The following is a 16,212-nucleotide window of genomic DNA, read 5'->3' as shown; positions in this document are numbered from 1 at the left end:
AGGATGTTAAAGCTGTCATTTATTTTGTAACAAGTAAACAAATGTTATGTCCGTGTCATGTATATTCATTGTTTTGTCATTTTATTATTATAGAAATCTAATCTTTTTCTTTTTGGAGTTGATTTTATTTTTAGGGTGGCATAAAATCAATTGGACAATTAAGTAAACATGTGGTTTCTTAATATAGAAATTCTGAATATATGACATTCTTAATCCAGTGATTTTCAACTTTTAGTTTGAAACTGAGAAATAGTTTCTTGTGTTAAAGCTCAATCATTAAGTATACATGTGTTGGACACATTGCAAATATTTTTTTTTAATGTTTGAATATGAATGCGTGAAATAATGTACTTCAGAGGAAATAGAATCCATCTTTAACAAGATGTACACATATCACTAAAAAATTGTGAACCAGTGAGCTCCGTGGTCTAGTGGATAAGCTGCTGGACAATCAAGCTGACGACAGTGGTTCAAATCCCGTCAAAGCTGGCTCACACATTCATTCATCTTTCTCATCTATCACCCTCTGCCTATCATTCTCATTATCTTAATATAAAAAATTTCCAATTTCTCCCACGATTTCAATCTGTTTCGACCCTTTCTGTCAATTTCCTCCGACATGGTCTTCTGAGCTGTCCATGCCATCGCCTACCTGTCTCAACTTCCTCCACGGGTGCAATCTCCCCTGCACCCACCTGGCATCCTCGTCCTCTGCCGCTAATAAAGCTGGTCTGACCCACGGCACTAACTAATGACCGCCGGTAGTAGGTGGTTACAAGTGCCTCTTAACAATGCCAGAAGTAACTACTGAACACTCCCCGAAGTGGTCAGACTAAGCCCACAGCTAAAAGCTGATGGGGAACAGGTGTGTGGCACAGATAGCCACAAGAGACAAAGACTGGGATGTGGAAATGGACAGCGAAAGAAGTTGAAAGATAGGAGTTGCCAGATCGGGAAGAAATGAGATGGAATTGAAAGGAGAGAAAGGAAAGGCGGCACTGGGATAAAAAAAAAAAACTAAAAAAAAAAAAAAAAACTACATGTAGACAGGTATGCTGACAGTGAATATGGCTTCTGCTCCAGGTTAAATATTAGTACAGCAGTATGTGGTTTAAAGCAGCAGGGACACTACCAATTAAATGATATCTGAAATCACTACTGGTCATTTGGCTTTGCAGACATAGCGGTGCATGACACAGCAAAACACCATAGTCAAAATTGGTCTAGTTTCACTGTTACAAGTGATTGTCTGCAGTGAGCAATTAATTCTGTGTCAGGAGTGGAAACTTGCTGGCTACAGTGCACGACATGGATTATAATTCATCAACAGCTTGAACTCTTGTTAATTGTGAACCGTAGCATACAAAATAATTAAACATTTTGGTGAAATATTTGATACATGTTTTAGAAAAAAAGAACAATGCAAGTCTTCCATTTAATATTTGTATTTTTAAATAAGTTGTAACTACAAAAACGTGAAATTAGCTCTAAAGAAGTACTTATCACAGATGTCAAATCTCAATCTTGTCAACAAGAATATAAATACATTCATTAATGTTCAAAACTGAATATTCCACTTTGACTGATACATTCTTTAATAATGATATGGGGTAAAAGTCGACGACTAACATGAGTAGACTTTATAACTGAATGGATTTTAAATATATATATGTAACATAGTACTTGGTATGACAAACATTACAAAGGTTTACCTATTCAAATTGCATATTTCTTCTTCAGCCATTCTTATGGTGCATAACATGAATGTGTGTCAGACTGTCAAAATAGTAAATTCCCGTAAAAAGAAAAACTATTATTATATAAAGTCATACACACTATAATGGCTTGTGAACACATTTGTTTAGTTGTTCCAGATCTATTGAAGTACAACCTTTCAAAAATATACATAGACTATCATAATCATTGATTTGAACTTCAAATGACATTAATTATCTTGATAAATTTAACCACCAGAAATATAACTATCATGGGACATGCAAATACCCTCTCTGTTCAGAGACACATTAAAAACGTAATATTTTGTTAATCAATCTTCAGCACCAAACCCAAACACAGAATCCAGGTCAAACCAAGCAAGGTATTCAGTTTCTTCATGTTTCTTCATCTTTGATGTTTTTTCTTTCTGAGAAGCTCTGTCCTTGAAAAATTTGGAAGTCTTACTAGGTGTCTTTCTGATATTAGGTTTCAAATTTTCTTTTCCAGTCTGAAAAAATACATTAATAATTAGGGATTAAGATTGTCAGTTAAATGTGGAAGTCAATCAGTGTGATTCCTAGAATTCAAAATTGGGAGGCAATAAGATTCACTACTTATTATAAATAATATGATATGTAAATACTACCAAATTATTAAAATTAATTATATCATAATTATATCAATTGTTAATAATAATAACTAAAACTAAAAACAAATATATATACATGTACACACTATAAAATATGCACAAATTGTTAATAACAAAGTTTAACATATTAATTTCTTCTTATTAAAGGCTACCGAACTACATGTAGAAGGTAAAAACATATTTTCCACAAAAGAAATTAAATCAAGATTTCCTTTTTTAATAATTTGTTATTAAAATGTATGGCCATTACTGCATTAAAGTTTTGGAATAATAACTATTAAAAGCATTTTTGAAGGAGTATGTTGAAGGAAACATAATTGAGTCATTGGCACCATACATAGGTTTTTCGTCAGGTTCCATGTACATTCAGAAATGTTCCAAATTGTACAAAAGTCCAAAACATAATATTTTGTAAATGAATATTAAAACTTCCGGAAATAAAATTATAGGAAACAGTTTAATATCCAATTATTATGCAATAGTGTGAAATAAAAATTAAGTATTCTGAGAATACTGCAAAATTATTACATGTCCCATACCCAGGGCTTCTAGAATTTTTATAAAATTCACTAGCCATGTGATCAGTGATTAAAAAAAATTAATAGCCACGATTAAAAATTCACTAGCCCTACTTTACTAAGTTAATATAATTTTACTAAATAATTGTAATAATCAGATATGTCACCTAATGGAAGAAACAGCTAGAGCTTAAAAACACTAACATTGGGGGCTTGGGGTGGGGGCAGGATATTCATATTTACAAAATTAACTTGGCTGCAACATTTGACTTCTTTTTTTTTCACTAGCCGTTGGGCATGGCAATAGTAGTTATTTAATAGCCCAACATTGAATATCACTAGCCATGGGAGTGGGGCTACCATAATCTAGAAGCCCTGCCATACCATGCAGGCCCCAACAAAGTTTTGTATCTCTAAGTTCAAGGGCCACGACTATGAAAAATGGGTAAATGACCATAAAAGTAAAACTTGATCTGTAACAGTACACAATAAAGCCGTACATAAAATTTCAGCTTAATATCTTGAGGCAGTGTTAAAAAAAAAAGGTCTCGATAGATGGATCGACAGACCGAAGGACAAAGACAAAATCTGCCAAACAGCTATATAGGGTTGCAAATGAATCACTACAAATTTTTATATGGATTACAACTAATTTTGTGGGTAGAATGATGGAAATACATGGTGAAAAGGTCTCGGGTTAGCACATTTTGCCCAGATATCTCTATCATTTTGGACCAAATTTGAGAATTTGACCCCTCCACCCCATCTTGTACACTTATGATGATTTACATATCATTGTAAATGCTCATTTATGCATTCAGTGTCTGCTTCACCATGAAGAACCATCATAATGTTCAAAACTTTAAAATATATGTTTTAAGTCTCAATAGTGTTCTTTTTATAAAACTTATGATTTTGAAAGGATAGCAATGATATTTTTATAAATTAGAACTTAATCAGTCACCGGGCCATGTAAGACATAAATGAATGTATTCTCCAAACAAGTTATTTTTTTTTTTTACCTCAGTAGGTTTTTCAGAATGTAGTTGACTTTTGTCAGGATAAAGCTCTTTGAATGATTGTAATTCTGTTTTTGGTAAAGATCTGGATGATTTCTGAAAGATTAATTAATTAAAAATAATCAGCAATAACTACCATATGAGTTTAAGGATTTCATACAGCCACAAAGACTGGCTTCAAAATGACCTAACACCTTCTAAAATCTAGTTTTACTATCTGGCCAATGCTAACTAGGTGATTGCTGTACGTTCTGTGTCAATAATCAAGCAATTGTTGAAAATATTTTAAAACATTTTCTTCAATGCAACAGAAATGCTTATAAATATAAAGGGCCAGTGTTAGATTGTTCTATAGTAATGTAATTTAAATCTCAAAATCCAAAACACACAACTACATTGCTTCTACAGCCACTGATTGGCTGGCTTAAAATCAGGTTTGGTTGGTTGTACATATGCCACAGCCAGAACGTCTCTTTCATTCAAAATAACGTTTCCATTCATGATTTTAGATTACACATACATGTATGTTATACGATCAACAAGGATTTACAGAACATTTTTGACTCATTTGTTTCATCCACATGAAATGGTATATTTTCATAAGCAGCGGCTTTAGTAACCTAGAAAAAAGTAATTCTAATGCAACCACAGTCATATTATTTTGCATTTTAAACATTTGTCTGTAAAAAGAATGCCGTTATTCCATGACACCACTTACATTATGTTATGTAATGTGTGTAAGATTATGTAATGGTTGATGGATAGCTTTGATGTAGACAGCAGAGGAATTTTTATATTGAAAAACAGTTAAAGTGACAATGGATAATAAAGAGAATAACCAACTCGTTACAAATTATCTGTTCCCGGTCTCGGGTTTACAACATTGATTAATTCGGGACAGATAATTCATAATTCCTTGTAACTCATTAGTTATTCCCTAAGTCCAATAAGCCTTGTATTTATAGAGTTCTCGTTTCATACTGGCAGTTACATTTCTCATTAAATTCTAATAATATGAATTATGTCCGAATGTGGTCATTCATTGATTTAATAAGTTTTTACACCAGTTAATTGCCGGTAGTCTTAGTTCATACCACATCTAACTATGGCCAAGATTCACTTTTAAAACTACTGGAGTGGTAATAACTTTCTACCTGGCTTTTCTTAAGCCTTTTTAAGGCTATTTTTCACATGTGATGAGAAAAGATAGTTTTTTCTGCATTTTGTAACAATTCCTTTGCCTTTTTTTTTTTGCTCAGTAAAGATTTCTTCTGAATATCTAATTTTGACTCTAGTATTTCTTCTCAGAAATACTTTTATAACAACTATAAGAAGTTCTCACAGCATGGCAAATATAACCATTAATAGGACCACATAGTTTGTCTATATACACCGATAGTACTCTTTACAATTTGACACTTGACCCTTGTGATTTCTTTGTACAGCCATTACCACCTAAACTTGTTTTTAATACATTTTTCAAGTTCCATTATAGGCTGGTGTGGGACAAATTTTATCACAATATTTGAAATTTCATGACACAGAAATCTTCCAAATTGAAAACTTCTAACGGTGGCCAGTGTACTACATGACAGAAAGCGGGGCTCTGATTTACTGTGACCAATGATGTTATTTTTTTTTACCAAAAACAACTTTGACTATTTCTGTTATCACTCGAAATGTGAAATCTCGGCCCAAGCATGGTTCTCATTTCCCATTCGAGATCTCATTAAGAAACAGGTTAATGCACATAAGAGCCAGTATTTGCATACTATTACAGTGAATAATTTGGCTGCATTTTGAACATTTTGTACAGGACAACACAACATAGCCAGTCAAAAATTGCCATCAAACAAATTTACAGAAATGATCTATTTTAGTAAAATCAAAATTCCAGCTATATAACTCTCATGCCTGGACAGAGTAACACCACAATGGGTTAAAATGGATTTGATAAGTGTATTATTTTACAACTTACCTCTTTATGTGACTTTAAATTCACTAATTTTGGTTGAGGTGTATTATAACATTCTTTCTCTGGTGTCATCCTTAATTTTGGAGAAGGACGAATATGAACTGGTGTTGACTTGCCTTTATTTTTGAAATGATTGTCAATATCAGAGAGCTAAAATAAATACAAATAAGACTTTGCAAAGTTATGAATATGTGGTTTTAGTTTTTTTCGAAGCAAAAAAATATAGTAAACAAGCCTTCTGAGAGTACTGCTAAAGCAATACATGTCCCCTACAGAGTAAACAAATTTTCCTATCTTCTAAATTCAAGGGCCATAACACTGTAAAAAAATGGGTAGTTATACTTGATCTGTAACAATACATGATAAAACTACATACAAAATTTCATCTAAATATCTTCAGGCATTGCAAAAAAGTGCAACGGCCATAACTGTTTAAAATGGGTAAACTGTTATGAAAGTCAAACTTCATGTGTAAAAATATGATAAATCTATACACAAAATTTTAGCTCAACATCTTGAGATATTGCAAAAATTAGTCCGGAAAACACATTTTCATATCTCCTAAGTTCAAGGACCATAACTCTATTAAAAATGGGCAAATTTCCATGAAAAAAAGTTGAAAGTTTGTTTTGTTTAATGACTCAACTACAGCACATTGTTTTATTAATCATCAGCAAAATGTCAAATATTTTGTTACTTTGACAGTCTTCGAGAGAAAACCTGCTAGTTTTTTCATTAGTAGCAAGGGATCATGCACCATCTTACAGATAGGATAGAGGATAGTGCATACCAAGACATTTGATATACCAGTTGTGGAGCACTGGCTGGAATGAGAAATAGCCCAATGGGACCACCGATAGGGATCGATCTTAAAATTGCCATGAAAGTCAAACTTGATCTGTAACAGTACATGATATACATGTAGCTATACACAAAATTTAAGCTTAATATCACAAGGCATTGTGGGGAAAAAAATCCAGAAAACTATAAGTGGGACAAATGGACAGATGGACGGAAGGGACAGACAGACAGACAAAAGGATGGAGATGAAACCTATAGTCCCCTCCGGTTGGAACAGTAGGGGATTAAAATTTAGTGTGCACATTATGCATAACAAATTCACTATCTTATATTTGTTAAGTATATAATAAATAAAACAAAATTAGAAACATTTTAATTTTATTTATTGCACTAAGTCTTCTTTTTTGGCCAAATAAATTTAAACATCTGAAATGCTCTATACATGTATTTATTAGACAATTTAATAAAAAAAACCTTTATGTTGTACCTCTATTTCCATGAGCTCAGAAGATGAGGAATCTGATTCTGATGCCTGATGAATGCCTGAATCATCATGCTTTGCAAAAGCAACCTTTCTTCTCTTAGAAACAGAAGAGACATTTTTGAGAATACTTCTCTGGGCAGACTTTGGCAGAGTTTGTGGTGTTTTTATAATATTTACTATTGGAGTGTGTGGTATTTCCTGTTGAGTTCTTGAAGGAGTTCCAACCTTAATATACAGGTGAGAAATATAATTGATATTATTTATGAATTAAATATAATAAAAGAAATTATTTGATATAGAAAGAATTTGAAAGATATACATAAGTCATGTTTTTAAAAGTTATTATTAAACTTGAAAATGTATTCCTCAAATCCTTTTTGTTTGTGTCAATATTCTTTAGATGAAGTTGCAACAGTAACTTATTTCAGTCAAATTAGTATTTACCAGTAGTGTATACCACAAAAATGAGTTTGTTTTTGTTAAACGACACCACTAGAGCACATTGATTAAAGAAATGTTTTATTTAATGATGCACTCAACACATTTTATTTATGGTTATATGGCATCAGACAAATGGTTAAGGACCACACAGATATTGAGAGAGGAAACCCGCTGTCGCCACTTCATGGGCTACTCTTTTTTGATTAGCAGCAAGGGATCTTTTATATGCACCATCCCACAGACAGGGTACATACCACGGTCTTGGATATACCAGTCGTGGTGCACTGGCTGGAATGAGAAATATCCCAATGGGCCCACTGACGGGGATCAATCCCAGATAGACCGTGCAACGAGTGAGCACTTTACCACTGGGCTACTTCCCGCCCCAAAAAATATAAACAGTGATTAATTAACCATCGGCTATTGGATGTCAAACATTTGGTAATTCCAACTCAGTCATCAGAGGAAACCTGCTACATTTGTTCTAATACAGCAAGGAATCTTTTTTATATGTACTAACCCACATATAGGATAGCACATACCACAGCCTTTGATATACCAGTTGTGGTGTATTGGCTGGAAGGAGAAATAGCCCATAGATGGAGATCATTCCCAGACTGACCGCGCATCAAGTGAACACTTTATAACTGGCCTACATGCCACCCCAATTCAAAATGAAGTTGATGCAGTATCTTATTTCAGTCAGACTAGTATTAACTAGTAGTGTATACCACCAAAACAAATGCAATAGACAACAAGAGTAACATGGCTAAAACTGCTCCATGCAGTGTTTCAATCAGCATACATGTATACACCATGAATATAAATCCTACAACCACTCACCCTTAAAGTTGGTCACAAACAAAATTGTGGGGCAGGGGGGGGGGGGGGGGGGGGGGGGGGGGGGGGGGGAGCTTAAGCTGCTATATAGATTCAGATTTAACAGAAAGCATCTAACTACACTAGCTCTGTAAAAAAAAACAAAAAAAATTTAGCAGGACCCCACACGTTCCAAGCATAATTATAGTAGCTAGTAGTATATTGATACTAGTTCAAATTAAATTACAGGAACCTACTGGCCAAAAGTCTTGTCACATATCTTACCAATGGCAGGTGTGATCATATTTAATGTGCCATTCAAAGTTAGGGGCATTTCAGTCTTTGACCTGGTGAGATGCTATTTGGTATACTGTTACCTGTATGCGTTATTATATTTTCATGTTTTACCGTTTGGGTTTCCTCAGGAACTGCGTTTTTCTCAGCAGATGATGATTCAAGTATCTCAGCAGTCTGTGTTTCATGATTGCTGCAGGTCTTTTTTGATTCAGCTTTTTGTTTTCTTTTTTTAAGATCTTTTATTTCAGTGTTCTGCACATGAGAAATAGAAAGAATTTAAAACCCAAACCACTAGTAACTTGTAACTTTGCATATTGACTTTAGAGTAGAACTCGTGAAGAAAAATCTCAAAACAATCAGCACAAATTCCAATTTACATAAATGTGTCCGTTATAATACAATATAGAAGCTACTGGTTTACTGTTTGATTCTTCCCATAATACTTCAATGAACACAGTTCATAAAATTAGGTATTACCAGTGCATTGCAACAATCATTTCTCACTGACATACCTTTGATGACAAGGTTGTTTCTAACTTTGTAATGGTAGCTTGTTTCTTCTCAACTTCCTTAACGAGACGATTCTGAAATGTTTATCAAACCATTTCTAAAAAAGTTATTAAAACTATTTACATGTTAATTAGGACAATCTCATTAAATATTGTTATCTTACAATGCAGACAGACATCTATAACACTACACCAAACAGTACCTGGTCTAAGACTAAATGTCTTCAAGCTGCCCATAATATACATGCCATAGAAACGGTAGTTACTAAAAATTTAATTATTTAAAAAAAAACAAAAAAACAAGCTAACTGTAGTACATGAATATTTAATCAATGCTTATGAAACTTAGACAATATAATCTTCATTAATGCATTTATTAAAAACAGAGAGCATAATTATATACTCTGAGAGTAACTGTTTTGTCTTTTAGAATTAAAATAAACAAAACAAAATATATCTCATTTGTATTGTTTTTGAAACCTTTTCTGTTTGTTCTTGTTCACACAATAGTTTGCTTTCTTCTGCTTCCTTCTTCCAGTTGTCTGCTTCTGTTTTCCATCCTTCTGTCTCTTTGCCATTTTGCTTTAAAAAGTATACTGGCTGTTAAAATGTACTCGAAATATATGATTGTATATTAGTAATACTGTTATGACTGGACTTTTAAGCATTGCTAATCATTTCACAGATGTTACATAAAAAGTTCATTAAATTGTAAAAATACAACCATAAATAATGATTTGTAATACAGAGATTATGTCAAATATAATTGTCAGAAGAACAAATCATCCATTGTTGACATTAGCTCCACCCTAGATAAAACTAAATTGATTTAAATACTAACTTATACATGTATTGCTATATGACAAATTTTAAAGAATGAATTTAAGGATTGAACTTTATATTTTACCTGTTTAAGTAAACTGAGCTCATCAGACTTGGATCTGAGCAGTTCTAGTTCCTTTTCCTTCTGTAATACAATTTTCTGATTTTCTTGTTTATATTTTTCAAGAGTGGCCATCATTTCTGCAAACTGTAAATCACACTTCTGTATAGCTTCTTGTTTTTCCTTCAGAGCCATCTCTACATTATGTTTCATTTCAATGACCTGATTAATTAATAAAATATTTGTAAGAAAATGGGTTTTAATACAAACATGACAAATTTTTATTGAAATATCTCATTTAGCAGAATTCAGAAATTTAAGACCGTTTAAAACAAAAATTTTAGATTAAAAAAAACCCCAACCTGTTCTACATATCAAATGTGAATCTGAATTAGTAATAACTGACATTTTGAGTTATAATCTATAAACCGAACTAAAAAAAACATTACTGTAATTTTCAAACATAGTATATAGGTATTAGGTGCATGGACTGAACTGATCAACAAAAATAAGAAATGACTGATCAGTAGTGAAAAAGGACATTACAAAATTACTATCTACTTTACGCCCTCTGCCATGAAATATGTGATACCAATGGTACTAAATTATGTTGAACATAAATTTGAAGTACGTTTAATACAATGTAACATTTACATAAGGAACTATTACCTTTTTGTTGGCATCATCAGCTGACATTTGTTCCTTTTCAGCAGTCTCAGTAGCAGTGTTCAATTGTTTTTCAAGTTCTTGATTTGCTGATTTTAAATTGTCCAGTTCTTCTCTTAGTCCATTTTCTGTGTCATCCTTTTCTTCAGTAGCTCTAACTTGTGCTGCTAACTTACTTTTTAGACTTTTTGCCTAGAGAATAAAATCAAGAGATCTGGCAATGGTCAACACCAGTAAGGCCTTCTATTGGTATGTTTAATATTAAATCAATCTTCAATTTACTATCACAAACATTACATTTAAATTAATTGACCATTTTTTAACATTTATTTAAATTGTTGAAATGGCTGTAAACAAGAATATTTCCTCTTTTATTACATCTACAAAGGTGCAATAACATTTCAGAAAACTGAACTATTAACACAAACTAGCAATGCCATATAATCTGTAAAACAGTTAAATACTTTACCTCTTTCTCTAGCTCTTTTATCTGTTTATTTTTGTGAGTGGCCTCACTCTTCAATTCTTTCACTTTGACTTCAAGATCTGTCATCTTTTGTGTCTTTGACTTAATTTCTTTGGTCAGTGAAAGATCCTAAAAACATGAAATAAAAGTTATATATCATACAGGTAAAATGTTGTGTTAAATAGCAAGCAGATTAGATCCTTTGGCCAGTGTATCAATAAACTCAAACAAGTTTTTAAAATACTTAAAATTGTGCATTTTATATCAATTATATCAATGAACTACCTACGAAAAGATGTACCAATAGACCAGTTCTATTTTGGCCTTGATGTTAAGAACCATTAATTACCACTTCCTCTCTTTCTTCTTTCAGCATAGCATTTTCTGTTTCTAATTCTTCAACTTTTGTAAGTAAACATTCGTTCTCAGCACTACAAAACACATAAGAAATAGCTGCTCACCAAAAATCAAACTACATTTTTTTTTTTTAACACAAATACATTTAATGTTATTAAAAATAATTATAATTTGGGTACAAAGAGTACTGATATCAATATATTCAGCAATAAAATGGTGTTACCAAGTACGTTGCTAAAAATGTTTTCAATAGTTTTGACTAAACTATTTGTGCTTATAAACCAAAAATCAATTACATTTTGTATACAAAATACACATGTATGTGGTACAGAGTATAATAGTTGAAAAGTTTTATGTCTTAGACTCTCAAATTTAAAATTAGTTTTAACTTTTTACCAACAAAATTCAATCTCAAAACCCATTTTGTTTAAAGGTTGTAAATACAGAATTTAATACATGTGTATCGATTTCATCAAATTAGTATCAAGTATTTGTTGTATATCCTGCAATGAGTTCTATCCTTTAAAACAGTAACTAGAATATTACATGAATAAAAGTTGTCAACTAACTAAACAAACATAATAATGAATTATTCTGAATTAAATTTTACAAAACCTTGTTTTCTCAATCTCTAGTTTCAGTAATACTACACTGTCTTCTAGACATTTGCAATCCTTAGTTACTTTCTGAAAAAACAACAAAAAACATCCAATTTAATAAAAAAAAATTACTAAAATGTTCAGATTTATTCAAAACAGGTAATATTTTTCATAACTAACTAACCCAAAAATTAACAATGAAATTTTCAATAAAAAAAAAAAAAAAAAAAATCCAAATTGACCAGGGGCCTATTTCACTAAACATCGTAAATTTACATTTACATGTAAAACTTACACCTGTAGTACGTCTACTTCTACGTGTACGTTTACTCCATTTCACGAAGTTGGTCGTAGAAATACTACTAACTTACTTTGCACGTAAATCTACGTCTGTTTTCTTTTGCAAGTCATTTAGCAGAAATTTGACATCTAAAGCCGATTATTAATAAATCAATGTGCTCTAGTACTGTCGTTAAACAAAACAAACTTAATAACTTTTAAAAGAAAGAACGAATAAACTTGATAAAGTTTGGAAACCACCGTTTCCGGTATACCAACACATGGTTGTACTGTACCAAATAAAATCCTATAGGCGACAATGTTAACCTATGTAGTTACAAACACTATATTATGGGTCAGTTGCCTTTGGGAGGGGGCGGGGGGACTCTGATGGATCGGGTACAAACTCTATATCAGATTTTGATTACAATTGTAAACATTAATGTGATAAAAAAATAAAAAAAGGCTCACAAGTGGGAGCCTCGTAATACACACACACACACACACACACCCCCCCCATTCCTACTGGCCTGATTTGGACACATCGATATGCACTTAAAAAAACAAAACAATTTTTTTTTTAATGTTGATTTCAATTCGTGTTTTCCAACAAAGTAGTAGATATACTGCAAAAAGGCTCTGCATAAAAAATGTCATGTCCACCTCTTGGATCTGCAACTAAAATTTGTGTAGGCAAAATGCAAGATGATGTCTGGGTGCAGTGGCATAGCATGGGTTGCCAGTGCCCGGGGCAAGGCAAGTATTGCACCCCCTAACCAGTGGACCGTTAGCACTCCCCCCGAGTCCCTTCCACCAATCCAGAATTTTGCGCCCAGGACAACTGCCCCGGTGCCCCTGCCCACGCTACGCCACTGTTTGGGTGTATTTTGTGTGTGGGATTTTGGGGGGGGGGGGGGGGCGCGGGGGTCTAGACAACTTTCACCCCTATCAAAATAATAGTCAGTTGAGCAGGCAGTCATCTGTGTATGGATATATATTTTATTTCTAAATTGTAGACAAAATATTAAGTTGAATTTGAGAAAGATGAAAGTAAAACATAAGTTCAAATATAAGTTTTAAAATAATACGTTTAATAGCAGGGGCGGATCTAGACATGTGTAAAGGGGAGATGGGTGTCACAGCATTGTAAAAGGAGCAAGTTGAGTTTGTGCAAGGCAAATGAGCCGAGGTCCGAAAGGGAACCACATATATTCGTAATGAAGACGAGAAGAGACACGTTTTCATGACAGTTTACCACACCCCCATGTCCAGAGGACGGTACGGCCCTGCGTTTTTAATGGGAGCTGGAACACGAAATAGGTACTGGGGGAAAATATCGTCTGGTTTGTTGCTGCATACATTTGCACATAAGAAAATATGCAGACTCTTCTTAACTGAACGCTATCAGCCTATTTGAAAAATAAAAAATTGGGTGCATTAAAGAATTATTTTTTATGTTTAACACCACTAAAACACATTAATTTATTATTCATCGGCTATTCGATGTCAAACATTTGGTAATTTTGACAAGTAGTTGTTAGAGGAACCCCGCTACATTTTTTTCCTAATGCAGTGAGGTATCTTTTATATCCGCTTTCCCACGGACAGTAAAGCACATACCATGGCCTTTGACCAGCTGTGATGCACTGGTTGGAACCAGAAGAAAAACAAATCAGTTGAATGAATCCACCGAGGTGAGTCGATCCTGTGACGCTGGCACCTCAAGCGAGCACTCAACCGACTGAGCTAAATCCCACTGTGAGTGGATCAAATGACACAGGTAACAAAACTGGCTATCACTGGATTAATAAAGGGAGTAAATTTTTTAAACACTTTACAAAAACCAAACGTGTTACCATTTTATGAATTATCGAAGTGGATGTAGCAATTTACGTGTGAGACTAGTTGTGGTCAAGGACACTCTTAGATTTACGTCTAACTTTACTCGTAACTTACGCTTACACTTCTTTGTGAAATGCTCTTCAGTCATGGATTTACGTTTACGTGCAAAACGTAACTTACGATGTTTAGTGAAATTGGCTCCAGAATTTTACTGTCCTTTTCTAAACAAGCCATAGAAAAATATTTTCAGGGAAATGTACAAAGTATGATTAATATACCTCATTCTCTTTCTTCAATTTACTGAAGTCTTTTTCTATCTGTAGCAATTGTTTTCCCTTTGTTTCCAGTTCTTTCTTAACTGATGAATAATTTGATGTAAGTGTTTTAACATTTTCCCTGAAAAAGACACAATTCTACAGTTAAAAATGAAAACAATCTTAAAGCAGAAGTTATTATAATGGTTGATACTAGCAAGTTAATTAGTTATAATTTTAAAAAAAACACAACTCAAAAACAACAACCCGCCACCTCCAAAATGCAACAAACCAACAAAAACAACTAAATACATGTACTATTATTGAAATTACTCCTTTTAAAAATATTGTTGATCTAACATTTGTAAATACATTTCTTTTGTTGATTAATTTTTGTTCCATTAATGACACTGAATTTTCAAAAAGGTTTACAAATAAAGAAAGATGTGGGGTTTTTGTATTTATTTTGTGGAGACTGGGAAGATTAAATTCATCATATGGTCAGCATTTATTGCACATTAAACAATATTACATATTTCTTGTACAAATATTCTGTCATAATCAATAAACAAGTTGAGAAGAAACAGAAGACCGTTTTAAAATTAGAGACAACTTTCGTTATCCATGGTAAAGGAGTGATTGAAGGAATGTTTTATGTAAGGCACAACACATTTTAATTATGATTATATGGCATTAGACATATGGTTAAGGTCCACACAGTTAATGAGAGAGAAAACCTGCTGCCACCATACAATGGGCTACTCTTTCCGATTAGCAGCAAGGTCTTTTAAATGCAGCATTTCACATGCAGGATAGTACATACCGTGGCCTAAATTTGTGCCCATGAGAAATGATACCTTTCCACATTTAATGTATCTCTTAAATCATCTATGTCTTCCTGAAGTTTGGTAACTTGATTTTCTGTGAGCTGATGTTGTTCATTAACCTTCTGTAATTCATCCTGCAATATAGAGATGATAATAAATCAACAGATTTTGTCAGGTTTATGTTCTATGTGAAATAATTTAATACAAAAATTGAAATGGACAAATATGAGCACGGTGATCTTTCAATAATGAAAAATAAAAAGATGATTCAACTAATTAATATTATAGACCAATTGACTCATGAGCTAGTTGTTTAACAAGAACTGTCATTAACTTATCTCAGGGGTTCCTTTATTGGAAATCTGCTATTGAAACTAACCATGTTCTTCTCCAGTAACAAGTTCAAAGAAGTTAGCTTATCTTGAAGACTTGAGTTCTCATGTTCTTTCTCCTGGATATATTTTTCTAACTCTGAAATTTGGTTCTGAAAGTAAAAGGTTAGTTTTCTAATGTTAGTATATACTTTCCAAATCCTACGTAAGCAACAACATCTCAAATAATGTCAAATTGTTGACAGACAAGCAGATAGCTAGTGATGTTCTGGCTAATCAAGTCCATTGAGCATTGGTTGCTTTATCCACTTAACCTGTTAATTATTAGTACAAGTTGCATGCCTTGGGCATAAATGAATAAGGTAACCTGTACATTCAGTTTATGTTTACTCTTTATTTAAAGATTTGCAATGAAAAAAAAAAAAAAAAAAAAAAAGACTGACCCCCCCCCCCCCCCCCCATTGGCTACAGGCCTGAAT

General features: G+C 33.0%; 1 protein-coding gene across 2 annotated transcripts in view; it reads right to left on the bottom strand.

Annotated features, from left to right (window-relative positions):
• Positions 1-1,429: 1,429 nt before the first annotated feature.
• The window catches only part of LOC121370800 (synaptonemal complex protein 1-like), a 29,291-nt gene continuing 14,508 nt past the window's right edge, over positions 1,430-16,212 (bottom strand). For both annotated transcript variants that reach the window (XM_041496275.1, XM_041496274.1), the window contains exons 17-31: positions 15,781-15,885; positions 15,432-15,535; positions 14,599-14,716; positions 12,216-12,286; positions 11,593-11,674; positions 11,247-11,372; positions 10,781-10,969; positions 10,136-10,333; positions 9,709-9,810; positions 9,232-9,303; positions 8,831-8,971; positions 7,166-7,387; positions 5,881-6,027; positions 3,906-3,998; positions 1,430-2,224 (exon numbers count right to left, since the gene is read on the bottom strand). In XM_041496275.1, coding sequence (XP_041352209.1) covers positions 2,048-2,224; positions 3,906-3,998; positions 5,881-6,027; positions 7,166-7,387; positions 8,831-8,971; positions 9,232-9,303; positions 9,709-9,810; positions 10,136-10,333; positions 10,781-10,969; positions 11,247-11,372; positions 11,593-11,674; positions 12,216-12,286; positions 14,599-14,716; positions 15,432-15,535; positions 15,781-15,885 — 1,947 coding nt within the window. In that variant the 3' untranslated portion in view covers positions 1,430-2,047. The remainder of the gene's footprint in view (positions 2,225-3,905; positions 3,999-5,880; positions 6,028-7,165; positions 7,388-8,830; positions 8,972-9,231; positions 9,304-9,708; positions 9,811-10,135; positions 10,334-10,780; positions 10,970-11,246; positions 11,373-11,592; positions 11,675-12,215; positions 12,287-14,598; positions 14,717-15,431; positions 15,536-15,780; positions 15,886-16,212) is intronic.

The sequence above is a fragment of the Gigantopelta aegis genome, chromosome 4 (assembly GCF_016097555.1).
Source record: "Gigantopelta aegis isolate Gae_Host chromosome 4, Gae_host_genome, whole genome shotgun sequence".
NCBI classification, from domain to species: domain Eukaryota; kingdom Metazoa; phylum Mollusca; class Gastropoda; order Neomphalida; family Peltospiridae; genus Gigantopelta; species Gigantopelta aegis.
This window is presented reverse-complemented; position numbering and strand designations above follow the sequence as displayed.